This window comes from Humulus lupulus, chromosome 1 (assembly GCF_963169125.1).
Source record: "Humulus lupulus chromosome 1, drHumLupu1.1, whole genome shotgun sequence".
In the NCBI taxonomy this organism is placed as follows: domain Eukaryota; kingdom Viridiplantae; phylum Streptophyta; class Magnoliopsida; order Rosales; family Cannabaceae; genus Humulus; species Humulus lupulus.
Genome location: NC_084793.1, coordinates 41,613,255 through 41,636,405, shown reverse-complemented (window position 1 = coordinate 41,636,405; position 23,151 = coordinate 41,613,255). Strand labels below are relative to the sequence as shown.

Here is a 23,151-nt window from a genome sequence, read left to right as displayed (position 1 = left end):
TGTGACTCATTAGTCAGGTTCGGCAGTGGTACAGGTCACACGGTACTGACTCATAAGTCAGGACGGCATTAGCGTGTTCAACACAAGCCAATAAAGATTAGATCTAATCGATATCTGCATTGAATGACTCAAAGAGCATTAATGTCGGACCGACCTCAAGTTCGATGAATACTATAAGTGCTTGTCTAGCCAAAGGCTAGTCATTTAGAGCCACGATGACTATTTAGTCACATGGTTGTGGGTGTTGAGCCCGTGAGACTTACCCATCAGTCTCTCATCTTTTTAAGCTAGTGACTACCCATCAGTCACTCATCTGGTTAGAGCCATTGTAGGAAAGTCCAGGTAACGGTTTCGTTACATGGCTATGGGCATTGAGCCCCATAGTGACTTGTTTGACAGTCACTCATTATGGTTTAACAGAACCTCAAAGTGATATTCACTCATCTGTTCAGAGCTATAAGCTCTGTATGATCATTTTGATCATCATATGCATGGCTTTGGGTGCTGAGCCCCATAGTGACTTGCTTGTTGGTCACTCAGCATGGTTTACCAGAACCTCAAGTGTCGAAACACTCATCTGATTAGGATTGACTTGATAGTCATCCAATCAGAAGGGCAGGATTTCTTATCCTGGATACCCCAGCATTGTCGGAATTCATTTGCATGCTTGAATAAAGTTATGCTTGCTAGGCATGCCAGATATGATTTGATATCATGATATGACTGTTCATGAGCATATTGAGTTTTCTTGCTGGGCTTCGGCTCACGGGTGCTATGTGGTGCAGGTAAAGGCAAAAGAAAGCTGGACCATCCTTGAGTTGGAGAGCTTAGGTGACGATGTGTACATATGCAACTGCTCGACCGCCACGGCCGAGGTTTGAAGGAAAGGAACTAGGATTAAACCATGTTTTGCCGTTTAGACCGGCTGGTTGTAAATATTTTGTTGTAATAAACCTTTAAATTATATTTTTTGGATCCCAATGTATGTATTAAACGTTCTAGTGAAACGTTAAATCTTAACTGAAAATTTTAATCCCTAAACCGCTAATCATACTTAGTTACACGTTTATGGCCAAATGACTCGATTAGTGAGTTTAGCACTGTTTGCAATGTGCACCATAACGGTCCCTAGAGTTGGGGCGTTACAGCTCCAATCGATGAGGTACTGACAAAAACATTGTTTTAGCAACTTTTGATATTTTTGGCGCAAAGAACAAAAATGAGGTATTTATCTTTAACATATATTGAACATTGCATATTTTTGTCGTAAAAATAAAAGATTAAGTATTTAATTGTAATAGTGTGAAACATTGGGTATTTATGCCGCAAATACCCCTATCTATTACTATTTATTTTAAAAGGTCTAATTACATGGTACACCTAGGTATACTTTACATAGAAATTAAAACCTATAGTAACCAGATTTGTTGGCCGGTTGGAATTTATTTGCTTTTAAAATTGGTTTTTATGAATGATATATGTGTCATTGCATGTTGTTGTAAACATTTCATTTATAAGTGCAGGGTTTAACAAGTAATTTTCATGATCTGACAAGGCATGAATAGGAAGCAAATGTATGCAGCTTAAGTAAGCATTGCACAATAAACACGTTATAGAACACAGAGAATATAAGCATTTTACACAAATGTTGCACTAGAAAACACATTACTTTTATTATCTGTTTGATACCAAATTACATTGAATATGCATCTAGCTAGCTTCTAGCATTCTTCTTCTTCTTCTTTCACGAGGCTGCTGGTTTTGCTACCCAATTGTACCGGCTTCCTGATTATCATCCACAACCCTGGATTCATCACTACCTTGCTTCTCCAAGATCTCTTTAGTTTTGATCTAAATGACACTTATTATAATGGCTCGTTCACCATGATGCTACTAATATATCAATATACTACAATGATAATCATATTGATTTGTACTAGGGGTGAACACGGGTCGGGTTTCGGGTTCATCGGGTTCGGGTTTTACGGGTTTCGGGTTGAGAAAAATAGTACCGAAACTGATCAGAAATTTTTGGGTTTTTTCGGGTTTCGAGTTTTCTTCGAGTTCGGGTTTGATTTGGGTTGGGCTGGGCCATTTGTGTTTTGGGCTGAAAAGCCAAAATTTTCAAAAATACTATTTTTTACACTTTTTTTCAAGAATACCATTTTTTTCGGATTTTGGGTTGGACTGGGCCAAAAAGCCAAATTTTGCAAAAGTACCATTTTTTTACACTTTTTTTCAAAAATACCATTTTTCGGATTTCGGGTTTGAACCCGAACCTGAGTTTTAACAAACTTTAAACCCGAACCCGACCCGACTTTTTTCGGGTTCGGGTCGGATTTAACCCGAATCCGACGGGTTTTCCCAAAAAACGAGTTTTCGGGTTGCGAGTTTGCGGGTTTTTTGGGTCAAATGTTCACCCCTAATTTGTACTACATTTCTAGTATGTACACTACTAATGTTGTTTAAAAGGTGCAACGATCATTACAATGTGAGATATGGTAAATAATTCAATATATTGAAGTTATTAATTAGCAAATTTTTGCAAATAAAAAATAGGGGAAAGAACATAGTATTTCAGTATATAATTTATCATATTAATTGACAAATTTCAAGCAAATTATTAAATAAAAGAACTAAACATTAACTGTCAATGCAAATTATTGAAAATGGAAATGTGTTTCTGAAGAGTTTCACAATACGAAAATTTTGGTCTCGTCTGTACTGTCACAACTACAATCATAATTTACAAAAGGTATATTGCTACCTAATATGATTAATTCCAATTCAAGTACTAATTGTTGAAATAAAGCCATGAAATACTATTCCTTCACACGACATTTACCTGCATAACCATCATTGATCTCACTCTATTCATCTTTGCAAGCAAGATAATAATCATAGAATTCAAAACTTCCCTATTCCATTATTTAATAGTATACAGATTCAAAATCTTGGCAAAATTGAAAACCATCTATGAACAATTCCATTGGAGGAGAAAAGCTTTTAGCGATCCACCTATTCCTAAGGCTATAACATAATTCTAGACTATTGAGCTGATCACTAGAATTCTAGGCTATAACATATTCGTATGATAATTAAGTAATAAAAATGACCAAAATTCCTAGTGTGTTCCCCTAAAGCTGATCACCCTAAAGATGAAAATTTTATGATCTAACTTGATCGACAAACCAAACTTTAACCTAGTGAGCGCATGCAATAAACTAAGCTGCTCGAACAAGCAGGGTCTACAACACATTTACCATAAACTATGAACAATTTTCAATTTCCTTGCCGAAAAGATAGTTTACCCTTGTTGGTGTGTCACCTTAAGAACTCCGATTTTCCAACTTTTTCGAACCTCTGAATTCACCTACCCAAACTATATTCTTCACCAAAAATCAAAAGAAGCTCTTTTGGGCTTTAACAAAATAAGAGAAATGGGGGTACAAAACTACAAAGAGAAGAATACTACCATTAAAACACCACCTAATAAATATAGCTGTTAGATTGCTTTGTCTTTAATCAACGACTCGGATCAAGACGACACAAATTTCGCCTGCGTACGGAGCGGGACATCATCCGAGTATTAATATAGTAGTTTTTTCACTATTGTGGTGCACAAATACAAAAAGAGAAGTTTACATAAATAATGGAAAAAATAAACATAGTGAGGAAAAAAATACTTATACAAAATATTGTAAGTTTTGGAAAAAAAGTTAAAAATATGGTAATTTCATATAATATAAAAAATAGATTATCATAATCATAAATACACAAAACTCTTTTTTACTCTCTCCTTTCTCTCCCTCGATATCTCTCTCTTTTCTCATTTCTTCCTCTCTTGTAATGCCCCAAATTTCCTAATAAGGTTTAGGACCTTGATTAGGAGGCCGGGAGGGCCATAATTGATTTATTATAGTATTTAATGATTATATGCATGTTTACGTGAATTATATTATTATATGATGGTGGATGCATGCATATGGGAGAATTTATGATTGTGAGGGTATTTTGGTAATTTGGCCACTGTGGGTGTAATTGTATATTTTGGGTGCATGGTTGTGATTAATTAATATAGCCACATTATAAGGTGGATTGGTTCGAGCTAATCGACATGAGACGATCATGAGATGTAAGTGTTCGGTCTAGTCATAACGGGTTTAAGTTCGGCGCTCGGGGAGAGTCTCGGGGTGAATTTAATGATTAGAGCATTACTGGGAATTAAAGGGTAATGGGGTATGATTTATTGACATTTGGGAATATTGAGATTAGCGGAAATTGGAAAGCGTTAATTATGATTAACGGGATAAGTGAAAAGTTCCAATTCTACCCTTGAAAATGGTTTTAGAGGCTTTAAGTGACTAAAGGGTTATTTGGTCATTTGGAGTTTGGATATATATGACTTAGGAGGGCTATAGAAAGAATAGAGCCAAAACAGGGGTTTTCATCTTCAACCCGTACACCATCCCTCACCATCTCTTCTTTGGTGTTCTTGAGGCCATCTTGAGGTTTTGAGCTAGGAAATCAAAGGTGGCAGCTAGGGAACTTGTTTCAGCCATTAAAGGGGATTCAAAACCGTGTTTGAGGTGAGTTCCAGTTATGAATTTAATGGTGTGCTCTGTTTTTAAGCTTTGGTTTTCAGCTTGTGAATCTCTTGTAGAAAGCTTGGATTAATAGAAGTTTGGGTGATGTTTTCTTTGGATTTTGATGAGGGAGAGTGGTAGAGGATGTTTGGTGGTTGAATTGGGTGTTAGACTGTGATTTGAGACAGGGTTGAGGGGCTGGTTTGAGAGGAAAAACACAGGGGAAGAACTGAGGTCGCGTGCTGGTTTTTGCCTGGTCTGGGCTGAGCGCCGCGGCGCAGCTGTGGTGCGCCGCGGCCCTTGGCGTCTGGCAGGGGGGAGCCCTTTCTGTTTGAGGGCGCGCCGCGGTGCAGTAGGGGAGGGTCGCGGCCCTTAAGGCCATTTTGACAAAAAACATGTTTTTAGCTTGGGGATTCAAGCCATAGGCCTCGGGGTTGAACCTAGTACCCGGTTAAGTGGGGATTGATGTTCCGGAGGTTAGATATTGATTTGGGAACTTGTGTTGATCATTTTTATTGATGATACCTTATATTTGGTTATGACTAGGTGACCGTTAAAGGACTAAAAGTTGATCGTTCTCAAGGGTCGTTCTCTTAATCGTTCTAGCTCGACTTTGAGGTAAGAAAACTGCACCCTGTGTATACGTGACATGCATGGCTATTATTGATGCATGTTGGTTGATTACTGAGTGTGACATGCATGGCTATTATGATGCATGTTGGTTGATTGTTGAGTATGACATGCATGGCTATTCTTGATGCATGTTGGTTGGTTATTAAGCGTGACATGCATGGATGGTATTGATGCATGTTGATTGCAAGATATATTGCATATGATGCATGAGAAACATGTGATTAGGACATGCTTTGTATATTGGGTATGATATTGTTCAGAGCTTGAGCCTCTGTGGTTGTACATGGTCCTAATTTTACTGGTATCTGTTTAGTAAGCATGCTAAATACCTTGTTTATGAATATTGAACATGTGGTCTATGATTGGTGGCATGACTTGCTTGTGTATGGCACTGACTAGTCAGGGACCGACTCTAGAGTCGAGAATCATGCATTGAATGGCTCTATGGCATTAATGTTAGACCGACCCTAGGGTCGAAGAACTTATAAGCGCTTGCCTGGTCTAAGACCAGATGATTTCAGCCAAGGTATATGACCCCGGTGACTGTTTGTCACATGGCTGGGGGACGCTGTCTTTAGTTACGACTCTAGAGTCGAGAGGATGGTTATGTTGGTGGCTAATCACCATGCACCTATCCTAATCAAGCTTATGAAGGAACCATCTATCAGTTAAGCCCTGGTGACCCTATCGTCACATGGCTAGAGGAAGCTGTACCCACTTCTATGACTTTTGGCTATTGTCACCTACCTGTTTTGGACCGTTGGTCCTGAATGGCTGTTACAATTACTGTTGATATTATATCATGTTACCTGATGATATTACGTCATGTTATCTGTTGATATTATATCATGTTACTTGATGATATTACATCATGTTATCTGTTGATATTATATCATGTTAGATTGTGTTTTCTTGTTGGGCTTCGGCTCACGGGTGCTACGTGGTGCAGGTAAAGGCAAGAGGAAGCTGGACCATCCTTGAGTTGAAGAGCTTAGGTGATGACGTGTACATATGTAGCTGCTCTTCCACCACGATCGAGGTTTAAAGTGGAACTAGGGTTAAACCCTGTTTTGCCGCTTAGAACGGCCTGTTGTAAATATTTTCTGTAATAAACTCTGAAATTATATATTCGGGATCCCAATGTATATATTAAACGTTCTAGTGAAACGTTACATCCTAACCAAAGTTTTTAATCCCTAAACCGTTAATCATACTTAGTTCACGATTTTGGCTAAATGACTCGGTTAGTGAGTTTAGCACTATTTACAAGGCACACCGTAACGATCCCAGGAGTTGGGGCGGGCGTTACATCTCTCCTCCCCCATTTGATTCTCTCATCTCAGCCCTTCGCTGGCGATGCTACCTCTGCCCCCGACGACGACGACACACTTCCACCCTCGCCCCTGTACCTCCACCCCTCTGGTTCTTCTTCTTCTCTAGTTTTATTTTTATTCTCTTTGTTATTCTTCTTCTTTTTCACATCTGATTTTGCCATTTTGAATATGATTTTACACTTCATATATTTTTTTCCCCTTCTAAACGTAACTGTAAGCGGTTACAGTCACGATCTGTTTTGATTTCTGAGTTTTTTTTTTCTAGATCTGGTCATATCTTTTTTTTTTTTAGATCTAGCTGTAACTAATTACAATAACGATTAATTTAGATTTGTTTGTTTAGATCTTATTTTGTTTTCACACCTGATTAAGTAACTAGGTATCATGACGATTGGTTTTTTTTTAGATATGAATCTATAACCAGTTACAATTATGACTGGTTTAACTTCTTTGTTTGTGGTTCTATTTGTTTCTAAGTCTGGCAAAATAACCGATTACCATCGCAACTGATTTTTTGTTTTCATGTCTATTTTGTTTTTCAGACCTAGCTATAACTAGTTACATTTACGATCAATTCAGTATATTTTTTTTTCATATTAGTTTATTTTTTCAAATCTCACTAAGTAACCAGTTACAATTCAGTTGATATTTTGATAATGGTACATTACTAAAAAAATAAAATTATTTTTGTAGTTGTAACTAGTTACTACAACACCACTTAAAAATAAAACTGATTTTTGCTGCTATCACTAAAAAAATTGATAGTGACACATGATTACTATTATTGAAAAAAATAAAAATTATTTTGATAATGGTAACTAGTTACTACGGATAAAATGTTGATTGAAGAAGATAAAAAGTAGAAGAAAAGAAGAATAAATGAGAATACAAAGTACGGTGATGAGTGTTTTAGATTTTTTTCTTCAAAAAATTATGTAAAAAAAATATTTTATAAAATATGAATGATAAAAAATAATACAAATAGATTAAAATTATAAAAATAATATAAAAAACTCACTACTAAAAATATATAAAAGATACAAATAAAATTCTACAAATATATGGAAAAAATACTCCCATCAAAATGTAAACAAAAAAAAATATGCCATAATTTTTTTTTTTAAATTGCCTTATTTTTCAAATTTTAAGAATAAATCTCATATTTAGTATAATTTTCTCAATAAAAAAAATCTTTTAAAATATGTAACTTTTTATTTAAAAAATTGTATAAACTGATGGTGTTTTTGTAAATAAAAATACGTACATGGTGCTAGATGTAAACTTTTCTTTACTGTTACCGTATATTTAGAATTTTTTTTGCTAAATTGATGTATAAGTGAAAGTTTTCCCTCAATGAGTAAGTGTTATACTTTATTTATCAAAATATCTTATCAATTTTTTTTTTATTATTTTACTTCACACTTTCACATTATACCATATATCATAATTTTTTATATTTTATTTATAATATTTAAATATTACATTTATAAATATTATTTATTAGTTAAAATGAAAAAAAATTGAAAAATAAAATAATAATTATAAAAAATAACTAATGGGTGAAAAATATATTGATGTTAGAACTTATCTATTATAGCTAAATCTTCATAGCAGCAAACGGTGATGAAATTTAAGTACTTAACTATTTAGTTTTACATATTTGTTGGTTTGGTTTATTGCATTGGGAATGCTCTACTTTTGTTTCAGGCATCTCTTATCAGTGTTGGTCACTTTTGTCAGCGGCCCATAAGTGGGCTCACCCTTTGGCTTTGGTTAGACAACTACCAATTCGAAGAAGAAAAATATATAATCAGCGATATCTATGTAAATGAAGTAAAGATTTAACTAATAAAATATGCTGAACTGAAGTACTCTGAGAGTGAGAGAGAGAGAGAGAGAGAGAGCAAAAGGAGAAGGTCAGTTTGAGGGGAAGGTTTTATCTTCATCAATGGAATCTTCTTCTTCGTCTTCTTTCTTAAGCTTCTTTCTGCCACAAATGCGTCGACTACGTCTTTCCAATACTACCTTACTTTCTAGTGTCAATTATAGTTGGAAACAGAAGAGACCCTCATTCTTAGTCTCTGCAATCTCCTACGAGAGATTCGTTCAATTTGCTTTAAATCAGTCCAAACACCATACCCATTTGGCCCCATCTCCTCTGCAGGTACCTGCCCACTATTCAGGTCATTCCACTGTTTGCTTTTAATGTCTCTGTGCATGTAAATATATAGACTTTGTAAATATTCAAAGTTTTATTTGCATTTGCCCAAATTGGATTAGTAGTTTTTGCATTTGTGTAACTTTTCTTGGTTGAGCCAATGTTTTTTTTCCTTTTTTTTGGGGGGGGGGGGGGGGGGGGAAAGCGGGGGAGAAGTTTATCTATGTTAGTTAGTTTGTATATGCATTCTCTATTGGCTTTGGCCTCTGAAATTTGCTCTAAGCAATTTTTTTGACTATACCCATGATTTTTAAGGCAATTGAAGTTAGTCTTTTGTGATACTTTAACACTATCATTGCGGAGGAACTCCCAATGTCACTTCCCTTTTAATTAGTTTTGGTGTGCTGAACTTGTGTGATATGAAAATAGCTTTTCTATTTGATCCGAAAAGAAAGATAAGAACTTTTACACGAGCTTTTTTGAAGGTAGCAGAACCTTGGGGAAAAAAAGAAGAAGGAAAAAATAGTATCTTTATCAGGTCCTGTTGGGCCATTATGCTTTCTTTAATTTTCATTCATTTCAATATGGTTCTCAAATTTTAACTATGGTCAAATGCATATGGATTTTTGTTTCAAATTGTTTGCGAATATCCGTGGAAGACAAAATACCTGTATGCTTTCTCTTATCAGTGTAATAATTCTTTTATGCATCCCTTTATTACAAATGTTAATTAAAGTTATAGACAAACGAATTGTTTGGTGAAACTTGTTAGTTGTATCTATGGGTTAGCTCTATGAATTGTTTCTTTGTTAGATAGAAATGTCTATGTACTTATGGGAATGGTTTCTATGTCATCAGGAAAGATTTAGTTCAATGATTTCTACGGATGGTAATGTAGAGCTTCAAATGCTGTCCTTCGAAGCTCCAAAGATTAGACTCCTACGGAGTCTTAGTATTGAGACTGAAACAATGCAGGTAGAGCTATCTAACTTGCTGGTCTGTATTTTCATGTTCTATTGCATGTTATTAAGGGATGATAAGATGACATCAATTCCAACGCCTTCTCATGTTTCTTTTATAAGAAGAGACTGAACCACCATAACGGCGGACTGAATGTGTGAGATTATCTCAATTAAGTGTATCTGTACCAACGAAAAAAGTAAATTAAAAAAATAACCTCAAAGCGTTGTTTATAACTGAACCTCTACAGTGCTCAACTTAAAGAAAAGAAAAGGCAATATTGAATTGATTATGATGTATATGCAGCATCTATTCTGCCCAACCTGACCACTTTGCCAGGGGCTTTTCAATTTATCTCCTTCCTTGTGATAGGGTCTTAAATTGATTCCATGGTGAATAAGTGAGATCTTAGTGGTTGTTTCACAGCTTAAGCACAAAGAGCTGTTGTTACAGAAGCAGGACATCATTCCAAACATTAGCCCTCTCCTTTATTGTAGGTTTTGTTACATTTTCTTATGTGCCTATTTTTTCAGTTGAAAATTTTCTTTTCATTTTTATGGCAGGTTTTAGATTTTGCTGCCTTCCCAAAACCAGAATACGATGTACCCATCTTTTGTGCCAATTTTTTTAGCAATGCAAGTACAAGCATAGTTTTACTGTAAGCTTTCTTGTGTCTGAACTTAAAAAACTGGACAAAAGAGTTAGTACTGAGTTATGTTTATGTTCCCATACTTGCTTCTGCATGGATTCTGAAACTTTACTGCTTTAATGAATGAATATGTTAGGCCCCCGATTCGTTTTACCTACTCCAGGAGGAGAGCTACTTAAGTTATCCATAAATACTAGGCGATTGTAGAAAATTTTCAGAGTCTTCTGAGTAGTATAGGCGAGTTGTATACTGTGGATAGTTTCTTGAGCCTCTCGAATAGCTCAAGTTCAATGGAACTTTTTTCTGGTATCAATAAAGCTACCTAGAGTTTTTTCAGACCCTAAGTTTGCTTAATTAACATTATTTGGTTCCCCTAATGTCTTAAATTTAACAAAACTTTCTAAGTCAGTGAAAGTGAAATCGGTGCCCACCATTAAAAGGGCTTTTGTATTCAATACTTTCCTTGTCAACATGTGTCCATAACTTTGTGAGAGTTTTCCTTCGCCTTCTCCACTTTTGTGTATATTTTAGTCTTTTAGACATCGTTTATTCATATACTTCCTTAACTTAAGAAATATCTAAACTCGCTAGATTCATTAAGCATCTACATGGATTGATCGTTTTGATACTATGATAGTTCTTTATATGATTTTTTTTCTTTCTCTTTTTTTCTTCTTGATAAATCTTGTTTACAGTGTCTTGTTTTAAATCTAAAAATCAAAATTAATTTGCACGATTCACATCACTTTCTGTAACTAACATAAGAATTTGTGAAAGTTAATCTATGAATGTGACCTATATAGTTCCAGAATAACCTGATATCAATATTGAGTATCTCATATTTTATAATCATAGTCTGCATAGGACTAATAATTTAGCAAGTGGTGCTGGTCCTCCTTTCTTGAGGTTTAAGTGTTGTCATCTCCCTTGGGTCAAGGGGGAAAGAAATGCATGCATATTCACGTCATGTAATTTCACTCTTGAAAATAAATATTTTACTACATTATTAGCTGCATAAATTTAAATTTTTAATTGATTAGCTATTTTTCCCCTTTTTCTTTTTCTTTTTAAGGAAAAAGGAGTTTCATCAAAATCAAAGCTGAAAGGAATGAATACTAGAGGGATAGCCAACCTACCAAACCTTAGGTTCATCTAGTGATAAAGTAAGTTTAGATAGAGAATGTACAACTGCATTTGCCATTCTAGGACAAATGATTAACTGAAATATAATCAAAAGTATCACTAATCAAAAGTATATAATTAATCCTAACAAAGAGAAGGATTTGTGTTTGCTGTTGAGAGCTTGGCTGACTTGCATACAATCAGTCTCCACCAAGGTTTTGAAAGGCGAAATCGCGAGACGAGGCGTTTTCTCTTAGTACCGCGAGGCGTAAGCCTCGAGGCGCAACGAGGCGTACGCCTCAACTATAAGAACAAATAAAATTTTAAAAATATAATAAAATTCATAAAATATCCTAAAATTCATGAAATTTCATAAAATTCATAGAATTCATAACAAACAACACATAAGTCCATATCAAAGTCATAAAAGTTCTAGTTATAAGTCTTAAAATCATAAATAAAATGCATTAAATCTCCAAGAACTCTTCACTTTCTTCATCATCACTCACATGAAATTGTATAGCTCGTCCATCATCTCCATCTTCACTGTCATCTTCTCCTCCTTCAAATTCATCTTCCTCATCCAAATTCACTTCAATTGGTGCTTGATTTCTTTTCCTCTTCCTCGGTGCTAAACTTCCGCCCTCATCCTCAATCTCAATTTCCCCACCAACTTTGATTGCTCTACTATCACCATCCTCTTCATCATTTGGATTGGCTACCCATTCATCATCAGAAGACACATTTTCAACAATCAAAGGATCATCTTCCTCTCTTCGTGATTGTTTCTTAAAAAATTTGTGCTTCAACTTTTTGTTGTACATAATGTACACCAAACTATTCATCTTTTTTGTGCTCAGACGATTTCTTCTCTTTGTGTGCACTTGATTGAACGTACTCCAATTACGTTCACATGCCGATGCTGAACAAGTAAGACCTAGAACTCTTGTTGCAAATGACTTGAGTTCTGGAACTTCATCTCCAAAGTTGTCCCACCATTCAACTATACAAATTAAAGACATGAAAAAAGAAGCAAAGTAATGAATAATTTATTTTATAATATTAATATAAACTATAATAAAACTAAAAATGAGATAAAAGTTTAAGTATTCACCAGGTGGACGTGTTAAGTATGATGTTAAGGATGATCTGAAGCCAAACAATCCTCGCTTGTATTTATACTCATCAAGTTGGGCATCGACCTTCACATATGTTTCTTGGTCCTTGATGAGTCTATCCATGCACTTATACAAACCAGTTTTAATCTCTGGATGCTCGGAAACATTGGGACTCCATCTGAATCGAGGATTCAAGTAATATGCAGTTGCATGCAAATCGCGATGCAATTGAAACTCCCACTTTTGATCAATGATCTCCCAAATCTCCTTATATGAAGACACGTCTCCATCTAAGTTCTTTGCTATCTTTTCTTTTGCCTCATCCATAGCACCATAAATAAATCCCATTGCTGGTGTCCTTTCACCATCAACTATTCTTAAAACATTCACAAGGGGCTTTGTGGTTTTTATGGAATAAACCACACTAGGCCAAAATGTATTATCATTCATTATGATTTTCTTCACAGCTTTCCCTTCAGGTTTCTTTGCCCATGCACAACTTGACCATTCTTTTGAAACAAACATCATTTGTAGTGGTTGCCTCAATTGATGCATACTTTCTAAAGTTAGAAAGGCAGTGGCGAATTGTGTGACAGCTGGTCGAAGAAGATCTTTCTTTGCAAATTTTCTTGTTAAACTCAACACCCATTGATGGTTATGGATGAAATTGCTAACTCTCTTTGCTTTAAGCAAAGCATTTTTATGTTGTGGCAATTCTCCAATTTTCTCAAGCATCAAATCAATACAATGAGCAGCACACGGAGTCCAATACAAACTTTTTCTCTTCTCCATTAATAATCTTTCAGCTGCCTTGTATGCACTTGCATTATCTATGATCACCTGAATGACAATATCTTCTCCAATTTCTTCAACAACATCATCAAGCAATTCAAACAATTTTTGTGCATCTTTTACACAATCTGATGCATCAATAGTTTTCAAAAAAACAGTCCCATAGGGACTGTTAACTAGAAAATTGATCAGACTCCTATTTCTCATATCTGACCAACCATCTGATAATAATGAAACCCCTGTTCGTTTCCATGTTGCTTTGATCTCATTCACAATTTCGGATGTTGTCTTCTCTTCTTCTTTTAGTATCCAAGTCCTCATTTCATGCATTGTTGGAGCTTTCAATCCTCGACCATAATTCCCAACCGAACGCAACATATTGAAATATGACGGGCTTCTTGCACAATTAAATGGGATCCCATTCTCAAAAAAGAATCTCCCAATATCTAAACATACTTCATTTCGATGCTCTTTAGCACTCGTTGGAGTCATTTTTGTGGCAGCGGTATTTTTTTCATTTTCCTCATCTCCTTTATTCTCCATAAATCGATCCATAGGCCCTCTAACACCTCTAGAACTACTGCTAGGACAAGAATTCACACCCTCCAAAGGATTGCCACTACCAAAACCACTAGGTCCATCACCAAAGTAGGATCCACAATCCACCGCCTCATCAAACTTTCGTTGAGAAATAAATTTTGTAGTTTCATAGTCTTTCAAATATTGACTTATCTCATCCTTGACTTCTTTAGGTACTTTAGGACATGGTTTTACATCTTTGTGTGTGCAAGCAAGATGTTCTTTCACTCTCTTCACCCTTCCCTTAATATCTTTACTACAAAAATTACACTTTAAATACTTGTATCCTTTTTTTCCACCTTTTTCCGGCACTTCTATTTCAACACTATACTTCCAAGCAGGATCTTTTCTACTCATCCTTCCCAACTTAAATTCAGCAACTAAAAGCATAAAATAAAATTAAAAATTCAGCAACTTTAAAACAAAAACTAAGGAAATTAAAAAACAAAAAACAGAGAAGATTAAGGAAATTATTTACCTCTCTAAAATAATCAACTTTGACAAAAACTAAGGCTGGTAGCAGCCTTGACTTTGAGAAAAAGAGGTGAAAAAAAAAAACTGAGATGATGGGTGAGAGGAGAGAGCTTCTTGCTTGAAAAGGAGAGAAATGAAAAGAGTGTGAGGGAGAGCTTGGATGATGGAGAGAGCCTACTGTGAAGTTGGAGCTTGCTGTGAAGTGTGAGGGAGAGCTTGGTGCTGCCGTGAAGGAGAAAGAAAAGAGAAAGATGGGAGATGTTGGTTCTGCCGTGAAGGAGAAAGAGAAGAGGGAAATAGAGAAACTTAGGGTTTTTTTAACTTAAAATCTGATCACTTAAGCCCAAATTTTAAGCCCATTTAATTAAAAAAAAGCCCAAAACATTATTTTAAAAAAGGCCCCACGGTTTGAGGCAATAAAACAGCCATAAAAAATTAAAACCATGAGGCGTACGCCTTGGACCGCCTCAGCCCGCCTCGCCTCGGACCGCCTCGCCTCTGTCCGCCTCACCCACGTGAGGCGTGCGCCTCACTGCCACACTATGAGGCGGCGCCTCAGATACGTTTTTTTACCGCCTCGCCTCGAGGCGCGCCTCGAGGCGTACACCTCAAACGTTTTTTTAAACCATGGTCTCCACCACTACGAATCTATATCTTAGTTTGGTACACAGACCCACTGAAGGAGAGCATATGCTTCTGCAACTTGAGGCTTGAAACAAGCAAGGACCAGGATCAGGATGGATGAAGATGTAAGGACAACTCCAATTTCATCATAGGCCACGACTCCCAATCCAGCCTTACGCACTAAAGTATTAAGGGCAACATCAACATTGATTTTAATTAGACCTAAGTGTGGCCTCCTCCAACAACTAGGCAGAGTATCGACTTCATCAGGTGGCCTGTCTGTAGCTTAGTGTTTGGCTTTGTTGATGCCCTTTTAGCTTTTTGAAGTTTGGCGAAATAGCTCAGTGGCCAGTCCACTACCATTTCTACATCCCAAGCTTTATTTTTATGAATAATTTTGAAAGTGTCTTTGCCATATTCTCCATAAAATAACAGCCTTCTTCCTTGGACAAAGAGCTTGTGAGATATACAATCACCTCATAAAAATCCATTAAGCAAGCTAGCTCCCGAGGCAATGTCATAGGACAAGCTTTGATAATAGGAGTGAGAGCATGGCGGTTTATCAAAGGATGCAGAGTGGTCTCTGTGGCACCAAGACAAATAGGACATATAGTATCAATGTTCATTCCATGCTTATGTAAATTTGTTTTGGTTGTAATCCAATTAAGTGATGCTTTCCATAAGAAAGCTTAACTTTTGGAGGGATCTTGAGAGTCAAAACCATTTTCACCATTGAGAGAGGCTCGTAGAGGAGCTTTCCTGTCCCAACTAAGCATCCTGAATTGCTACCCAATAATCACATTTAATTAAATACATTCTGGAATTGTCATGAGTAGATGCTGTTGCCCTTGGTAGGACCAAAGGATAGAAAGGTTAGCTGAATGCATACAAGTTGAGCATTCCATGCCTTAGATTGGTCTTTGAGAACATCCACTGTAGAGCTTAAAGGAAGTACCCTAGGGTGGTGAGGAAAGGGTCGCATCCTTTGGAATCCACTTGTCATACTAAATAAAGACATTATGCCCATCACCAATAAGCCACTGAGGGCTTGTTACAAACAACTCCCCCACTGGATACTTCTTGACATATTAGATGTAGTAGAAGAAGGCTTAATCTGTAAAAAGGAAGAGTGAGAAATAAAAACCTTGGAGCATGTGCTGCTAGAGAATTAGGATTTTTATAAATTCTCCACGCTTGTTTAGGCAAGAGAGGCTTATTAAAAAGAGTAAGGTCTCTGAAGCCAAGCTCCCCATTACTTCTGTGTCAACAATGCCTCTGTTAGGCCATATATTCTAGAAAGAAGTAATTAGACTTGAATATGTTTTTTTTTGTTTGGCTATTGGGGGCTGAGTTGTAAGTCTGTTGCTAGGGCGTCTTAATTCTTGTTATTAGTAAATAGATTTTAGTTATTGCTTTAGTGAGGGCTTTACCATAAATAGCAGCCTTGTAAGTCATTTTGGGGTATCGATTTAGAAATTGCAAAGTGAGAAATTAAACTACTTTCTTGGGAGATCTCCAAGTGTCTCAAATTACTTGGAAAGTTTGTAACCATTCTTCATATCAATAAGATACCTTGCAAGAATTTCCTTTCATGTACTGTTATCCTTGACTAAGGTCTATCGAAGTGGAATCAGAGTAGTCGCCTTGGGTGTGATAGTGGCAGCCAAGAAAGGAGGAAAAGGAGACTCGAAGAGAGGAAAACCCGCGAAGGACATAGACGAATCAGTGGACACCAAGATTGGGGCACTAGAGGAGCGATTTACGTAGAAGTTGTAGAGTTTTACAGAGGAATTGTTATCTATGATGGAGAACCTTCTCAATCATCAACAAGATTCCACCAAGAACTCATGCATTGAGGTTTCAGCCACACCAACACACTCGCACACGGGGAAACTAGTCATTTACCCTAGAATTGAGGGGTTGGCACCTACCGTCAAGGCCACTAGAAATGATTTCCTCTAGGATTTGCATTTACGAAGGCTAGAAATATCAACCTTTGATGGAGTAAACTCGAAGAAGATAGTGCTGCCACCAAGGGAAACCCAATTGTTTAGGTTTATTCGCAGAGAAGAACATGGGCAAGACAAGAACAATGAGAGGTTTCTTAAAGGGAGTCGTTCTTGATAGTCCTTTTCTACAAGAACAAGCCATCGTCTTTTCAAGAAACCTAAACGAGTTCCTTGTCTTAGTTGCCATGACTTGAAGGTGAGTCATCCCCTCATGAGAGGAGACGCTGCTGCTGCTCTACGGTGAACCATCTGGGACACCGCGAATGCCTCTATGGGAAATTGTTGACTCTCGACCGGAGGTGTCAGTGATGGTACTAGAGCCCCGCGAACGAATTGAATTAGAAGAAAGCATTCTCGTTCTCTTGTTTCATGGGGACATTGGTTTATTGATGAGGGATAGGGACTGTAGTTCTAAATGTGAGACCCACAGAACTCCAATGATCATGGTCCACTTCTCGGACTACATGAGAAAGAATCTTTAAGCAAGGGAAAGTTCGCGAAGCCCATATCAATAAGCTGACCTGAGAGCATGGCCCAAGCCCAACTTCAAAACCCAAGTGCTTCCCTTATCGCACTAACTCCAGGAAAATGAGAACCCTTCTCCAAGCTTCTGGTTCGTATATGGCTGAAGAGAAAGGGCATTGCATAGATGTTGGCCTCAACATTGGAGGTGTCGACGATCGACGGGGCTCTAGCAGCAGCAGCAGTAGAGTGGCTCAGTTCCTCAATGTCGTTGTTGCACTACAACAACTACGACAATTTCAGAGTTGGGTGGTCTTATAGCAGCCGATGGGATTTGTATGAACGGGATGAGGACTTCACTTGGAGTTGCTGGACTTTTGAGAGAAGGAAGACAAATAAAAAAGGGAAATATAACCTGAAACTTGGCGAGGAGAACCCAGCATGTCGACTCGGATTTGCAATGCTGATTTCCACCAAGATTGGAGACTGCAACCAGGTTTGCATTTTTTTATGTCAGGTCAAATCCTGGTTCGAATCCTCGACCCACTTCCCAGAGGGACCAGCCTGTGGTTCACATCACCAAGAATTTCATGACCCTGCCAAACCTTAAGATCCTTCTTATTTTTGCTTCCTCATCTTGGAGACTTTTTGGTTGTCAAAATGGCTTTGAGGTTTTTAGGCAATATATTCTAGAAAGAAGTAATTAGATTTGTGTTAGTTTAGTGATGCCTAGCTGTCTTATGTGTGTATTTTGTTTGGCTATTAGGGGCTGAATTGTAAGTAGTTGGTTGCCGAGGTGTTTTAATTTCTGTTATTTGTATATAGATTTCAGTTAAGGTTTTAGTGAGGGCTAAGCTAGAAATAGCAGCCTTGTAATTCATTTTGGGATACCCATTTAGAAATTGCAAAGTGAGAAAGTAAACTACTTTCTTGGGAGATCTCCAAGTGTCTCAAATTACTTGGAAAGTTTGTAACCATTCTTTATATCAATAAGATACCTTGCAAGAATTTCCTTCAAAGTACTGTGAGTTTTGACTAAGGTCTATCAGCTTCTCCCACTTGCATAGATGAATTTTTTTTTACTATCATTGTATCCGCCCCAACAAAATCTAGCACACATGCGGCGTAGCTCCTTGATAAGGGAGACAGGCAGTGAATAAATTTTTTCGCTAAATTTAGGATTTTAGTTCCAATACTACATTTTTTTATAATTACCAGTATAATTTACGACAACTATGAGTTCTTGATAAAGCAAAACACAAAGGGATTTGTAAGAATTTGGCATGTTGAATTGCTGATCATTGTTGAACTAGTGCGTACTATTCAACTTGCCTGCTGTATCTTTCCTTTCTTTCAAGTTTCATATTAAACATGGTGAAATCTAGGATTTATGCTTTCCTTTGTTTTTGACAGAAAGTGCTACTAGAGCAAATTTACTTCTATTTAAGCTGGGCTTCTATGGTATTAAATCTTTATTTACTCGGGTGGAAGTAGAGCTTACCCTGATTAATCGTTTACAGGGATCTTAATCCTTTGCATGATGTCATCAATCAAAGAGATTACAAAGAGAAGTATTATTCAAGTCTAATTCCTCTTGGAGTTAAATATTCTGAGGCAAGTGAAAGAGTACAATGATGAAGCAAAGAGCATTTCCCAATGTTTATAATAACTTCTAAATCTCTTTCAGAATCTTTGTCAAACTTTATGGCCATGGCGACTTAATCACTGATTTTATGCAGCTTTTACCCTGGGGAGGAAAACTTACAACCGAGTCTTTAAAATTCTTTTCACCAATTGTTATATGGACCAAATTTACTCCAAAGCAAGACAAATATGATGCTTTGTATTCTGCATTTGTGGATTATTACAAGGTATAAATGTTATAGCTTTTATCAAATTCAGTTGTACATGAATATAAACATTTATTTGGTGTTTTTATTTCAAATTTGTGTTTTAAATTCTAATTTATCTCTACTTGGTTGCTGCAGGCTTGGCTTGAGCTAATTGATGAAGTAGCAGAGGAGAATGATGCATCCAGAATTAAATGCAACTGTGAAGCACAACATAGATATCTGGCATGGAGAGCAGAAAAGGTGGTTAATGCTTTGCTTCGTCTTCATTTTATTCATCTTGTTTACTTTAAATCAGCTCTGTAGATAGAGAATATTGAATTGAATCATAATTGCATGCCATTGTTGTCCTAGTATTAACAAAAAATCTTGAAAAAAAAAAAACAAATCAAGGAAAATAACGTGTGGGAAGCTCTTACATGGTTCAGTCAACTCAGATGTAAAACCTTCAAATTGAAATGCTCTTAGATTAATGCACTCATCTCTTTGGTTTTCTTCCGAATCCAAGAGTGGAACTTCCACATTTATTTTCACTTAGCTTGACAATCTTCTGGAAAGCAGGATCCTGGTCATGGACTTCTGAAAAGGTTAATTGGGGACACCGCAGCAAAGGTATAAAGCCATGATTTTTATTTATGAATTTGGAACACAATCAGCAGTCCAGTTCCTTTACTTTTTTTTTTTTTGGCAATCCTGTAGGACTTGCTAAGGAACTTTCTTTTTCATGGAATAAATGAACTAGGAAGCAAAAGCTTCTTGGATTACTTTCCAGATTATCGCTCTGAGGACGGGACTGTGATTGAGAGACGCAGTATGATTGGAAAGTCCTTTGAAAATCGACCATGGGACGCAAGAGGAGAATTTGTTGGTAATCTTTTTCTAAATTAACTTGTAATATATTTTTAGATCTTGTAGAAATAAAATTGTGTAATTTTCTTCAAATTCAGTACATTTTATTGTTATTATTTTTTATTTTTTATGGCCGAACCATAAAGCTTTCCCATTAGGAGAGCCATTGAATGGTATGTTTAGGAAAGAAACATGTGAAAAATAGTCCAATTGGGATAAAGCCAGGTCTCTTTTTAGTAGAAATTAATCATTGCAATCTATGCTTCAAAGTTGGTAGGGAATATTACAAATATACCTTCAAGCTTTTATTTTTTTAAAAAAATGTTGAAGAAATAATAGGTATTATTACATTGTCTTCTTCGGCAACAACCCAATATTCTCTTCTTCTCCATCAACAATTCAGCTCAATTTTCTCTTCTCCGGCAATACTTCACCTCAACCTTCTATAACAATTCAACTCAGTGAATAAGAGTAGGCATTTAGTTTTCGCTTATTACAACATTATTTGAAGGGAAAATATCATTATGATTGTATTTTGTTAAATGATAATTTTGATATGTGTTTTACAAAATGGATCAAAATAATATCTTAGATTGATTTTGGTCAAAATATTTTCAATTATAAGATCATTTCTTGAGTTGACGAAACGTTAGATTCGAAGATGCAGAGAAAGTAGTTGAGTAATTGAGAAAAAAATATTATATTTGAAAATATTTTGACAAAAATAGGATGTAGGATACTATTTTGATCAATTTTGTAAAATACATTATTCAAAGTGTCATTTAACAAAAGTCGATTACGTATTTTGAAAAAAAAACTCAATAGCCAAATTAGCATTTTTCCAATATTTGAATTTTATTTTTTTTCTCATGAACATTTCACTTTCGCTTACGAGTTATTAAGCTCCAATTATTTGTGATTGACTTTGTCTATAAGTATCTATATTTATACTACAAGCGTTAAAATTTTACATGGTTGTAATGAACAATTCTAACTTTTAGATTAGTTTCTAATAATAAAAAGATAAAAAAAGATGTAGCATTTTTTTTTATTTGTGTTCACCTTAATATAATTAAATAAAATAAACTTAAAATAATTAACCAATTAAATTAAATTGAGGAAATAAATTTGTGCAAAAAAAACAAAAGTAAAAAGAAGGAAAAAAAGATACATATGATGCACAGTACAAGATTACAAAATAATACTACGTAAAAAAAAAAAGATGAAGTTATTTAAAAAATTATAAAAAATAATTAATTTCAAGTTTATTAAATTGTATTTGTTATTTGGAACAATTATGATCTTTGTTATAAGCATGCATACAATATGTTATTTAAATTTTATTTTTAATACTGTAAATTATTTCCAAAAATTGAAAATAAAAAAAAGAATGTAAAGTGAATATACTATAATTGTCCCCTATAAATATATAATTTAGGGGTATAATTTTTTTTAATTGGCAAAATAAGTAAATAAAAACATAAATAAGAAACCAAATCTAATAAGATATCTTCTATATAATAAGCGTATAGATAACTGAAATTTTTTGTTTTAACGATTTTTTATTTTTTTAATGTTAATTTTAACAGAATATTCTTATATTTAACAGAATATTCTTATATTTAACGGTTTGTAAACACTTAAACTTAAATAAAATAAAATAAATAATTAAAATTAAAAAAAAAAGATATTTTTGAAATATTTTATAATGATAATTATTTAAAAGTAATAAATAATTAAATAAATTAAAATATGATATTTTTCATATATTTTACAATAATAATTATTTAAAAATAATAAATAATTAAACAAATTTAAATATGATATTTTTTAGATATTTTATAATGATAATTATTTAAAAATAATAAAATCATATATTTTATAACTTAAATAAAATTTAATTAAATTTAAACTCATTTATTAGAATAATATCATATTAAACATATAATATAATCTACTGTGAATTAGCAACAATTTTTTTTTAAATAGTATAAAACTTAAATTTAAAATCCACATATAATATTTAATATTACATTAAACATATAATATATAATATCTTGTTGTTACTCTCAAATTCAAAAGCTAGAACAAACATAAACTTAAACAAAAATAAATAAATTATTTAATTAAAATATGATATTTATTTGAAATTTATATAACATTAATATAATTTTAATAAAAATAATTAATAAATTTTATAAATAAAACTAAGCAAAAATTCATAGTATATATATATAGGCTAGGTCATGAATTTAATTTTATCTTGCACTTTACGAAGATAGGATGGATGGATCCTGTAATTATGTATAGAAGCTGTTACACCCATATTTCGAGATCTGAGATTGTGACCTCGAAAGCTGGATTCATCAGGTGTGAGCTCGTGATATCTAAAGTGCATGTTCGTGGTCCAGGTGCCAAACCCTCGAAGCGAGGTGACAACCTCGAAGATATGTAACCTCGAAGTGATTTCTAAGCTCGAAAGACGTAGCATCGGAGTGTATCCGTTGTCGGGTGTCTTCGGATCAAGTAGCCCGAGCTTGACAAGGGTATAAGCTCGAAATATAATGGCCTCGGTGGTATTTACCCACTCCGAGATGGTCTTGGGGTAAGGTGGCTAGCTCATAATTTACCTAAAGACTTGGTCCGGCATGATACTGATTACCGATCTCGAACAACGTAATGGGTCATCTGATGAGACGCGTTCCATGCGTTTAAAATATATTTATTGTTGTAACTTCCCTACATTAAAGGGATATTAACTAGTCTGTTATATGCCCCCTGGTCTTCAGGGGACGTTTCCTTGTATATGGGAGTTACAAAATTTAAAGTAATTAAATTTATTAATTTACAGAATAACTTCCCGAAACGTGTGGGATTGGATTCTGAGATCTCCTCTATAAATAGAGAAGAAAGCATCATAAGAAGAAAAAAAGATCTATTTTTTTTTCTGGT

At 35.1% G+C, this 23,151-nt stretch overlaps 1 protein-coding gene across 3 annotated transcripts; it reads left to right on the top strand.

The window, feature by feature from the left end:
• Positions 1-8,234: 8,234 nt before the first annotated feature.
• LOC133791663 (phytochromobilin:ferredoxin oxidoreductase, chloroplastic) lies at positions 8,235-20,442 on the top strand. 3 transcript variants are annotated; one of them, XM_062229588.1, is made up of 8 exons: positions 8,235-8,717; positions 9,570-9,686; positions 10,235-10,329; positions 19,021-19,114; positions 19,240-19,371; positions 19,489-19,593; positions 19,912-19,962; positions 20,093-20,442. In XM_062229588.1, exons 1-8 carry the CDS (start codon positions 8,502-8,504, stop codon positions 20,147-20,149), a joined length of 867 nt encoding a protein of 288 aa, XP_062085572.1. In that variant the 5' UTR covers positions 8,235-8,501; the 3' UTR covers positions 20,150-20,442. The 3 variants fall into 3 exon arrangements, with proteins under 3 accessions (XP_062085572.1, XP_062085568.1, XP_062085575.1); XM_062229584.1 differs by having other exon boundaries at positions 8,241-8,717; positions 20,050-20,442; XM_062229591.1 differs by having other exon boundaries at positions 8,605-8,736; positions 20,050-20,442.
• The last annotated feature ends 2,709 nt before the right edge of the window (positions 20,443-23,151 follow it).